Source organism: Belonocnema kinseyi, chromosome 7 (genome assembly GCF_010883055.1).
Source record: "Belonocnema kinseyi isolate 2016_QV_RU_SX_M_011 chromosome 7, B_treatae_v1, whole genome shotgun sequence".
In the NCBI taxonomy this organism is placed as follows: Eukaryota; Metazoa; Arthropoda; class Insecta; order Hymenoptera; family Cynipidae; genus Belonocnema; species Belonocnema kinseyi.
The window spans coordinates 88,218,253-88,219,549 of NC_046663.1; the positions used below are offsets into that span (position 1 = coordinate 88,218,253).

General features: G+C 29.5%; 1 protein-coding gene across 3 annotated transcripts in view; it reads right to left on the reverse strand.

The window, feature by feature from the left end:
- The window catches only part of LOC117177100 (ras-related protein Rab-23), a 46,751-nt gene that overhangs the window by 13,605 nt on the left and 31,849 nt on the right, over nucleotides 1–1,297 (reverse strand). For all 3 annotated transcript variants that reach the window (XM_033367590.1, XM_033367588.1, XM_033367591.1), the window contains one exon: nucleotides 209–396. In XM_033367590.1, the coding sequence (XP_033223481.1) occupies nucleotides 209–396 (188 nt within the window). The remainder of the gene's footprint in view (nucleotides 1–208; nucleotides 397–1,297) is intronic.

The following is a 1,297-nucleotide window of genomic DNA, read 5'->3' on the forward strand; positions in this document are numbered from 1 at the left end:
TCTGAAAAATCTCTATCCCTTCCACACACTACTCCTTTCCCCTACCGAATGAGTCACGCCTACCCCGAAAGGGAAATGGCTTAATGGTGTAATAATAATAATTATTTCAGAAATGGAACCAGAGATTGAAATTCTCGCAATAAAGCAAAATGGTTAAATAAAAAATGAACTGAAAATAAATTGAAATAATGAAGAAAGGAGTTATTACTTATAACGGAAGGTGTTCTTGGTCCTGAAGAGTACATCCGGAAATCATCATCTTCTTCATTTCGACGCATTTCCAGAAGACAACGAGTCGCCAAATGCCTAAAGACGTTCATCACTCCAACGTCTTCTTTGACGGAAGTTCTCAGAAGTTTGCAGCCTAAAGCTCGACCAAGTCTTTCTGCCTCATCTCTGATAATAGATTTTATTCAATTAATTAATCTTTTTAAGCAACACAAAATTAAAAAAAAAAACATTTTTTTAAAGTATTTCGTAATATTGGTCAAAGTACTTTATCGTTTACAATAGATAAAAAATATTAAAAAATCAGAAAATAAAAAGCTGAATAAATGATCTTGATAATAAATCTACACAAACGTGGCACGAAACGGAACATCGATAAATATGACATTACAAATTAAACCTTTAAAAAAAACTAATCAATAAATGCTAGAGTTATAAAGGCATTTTTCGTCGAGTCATCGTTCACCTTATTAAATCTTATTTATAAACAAATTTATCTTACCGACAAAAAAAATCGATAAACTAATAAAAATCTCAGTAATGTAGTATTGGGCTCTATTATATAGCCCTTAATTTTATTTTTCTAAGAGCAATTTGAGAAGAATAAAATGGTTAAAGGAAAAAATGTACTTTCATTTTTATTAGCTTAGAAAAACTATTTCCTTGTGCCCAATAATTGACCATATTGACCCTTCTACTTTATTTATTTATCAAGAGTAACAAATTGAAGAATTGAATAAGCCTTGGAAGATAATATTCCTAAATTAAATCTACGAGAAAATTTTAATTTATAGAGAAAAGTTAAACTGTCATAAATACACAGAAGTCTTGTAACATTTTTAACACAGAATCTTATAAAAACAAAAAATGAACAAATTAAACATTTTTAATTTCAGATTTATTTACTGATTTCACCAAAAAAGATTACTTGTCCATCCTTCAAAGAAAATTTTTTAATTAATTGGTCGTACCAGCTCAGAAACCTTCGTGGGCTCATGCACAACAACTTTGCTAAAGATCATCACATGATCAAATTCATATTTTACGCTTCTATAAAGGACATAGAGAC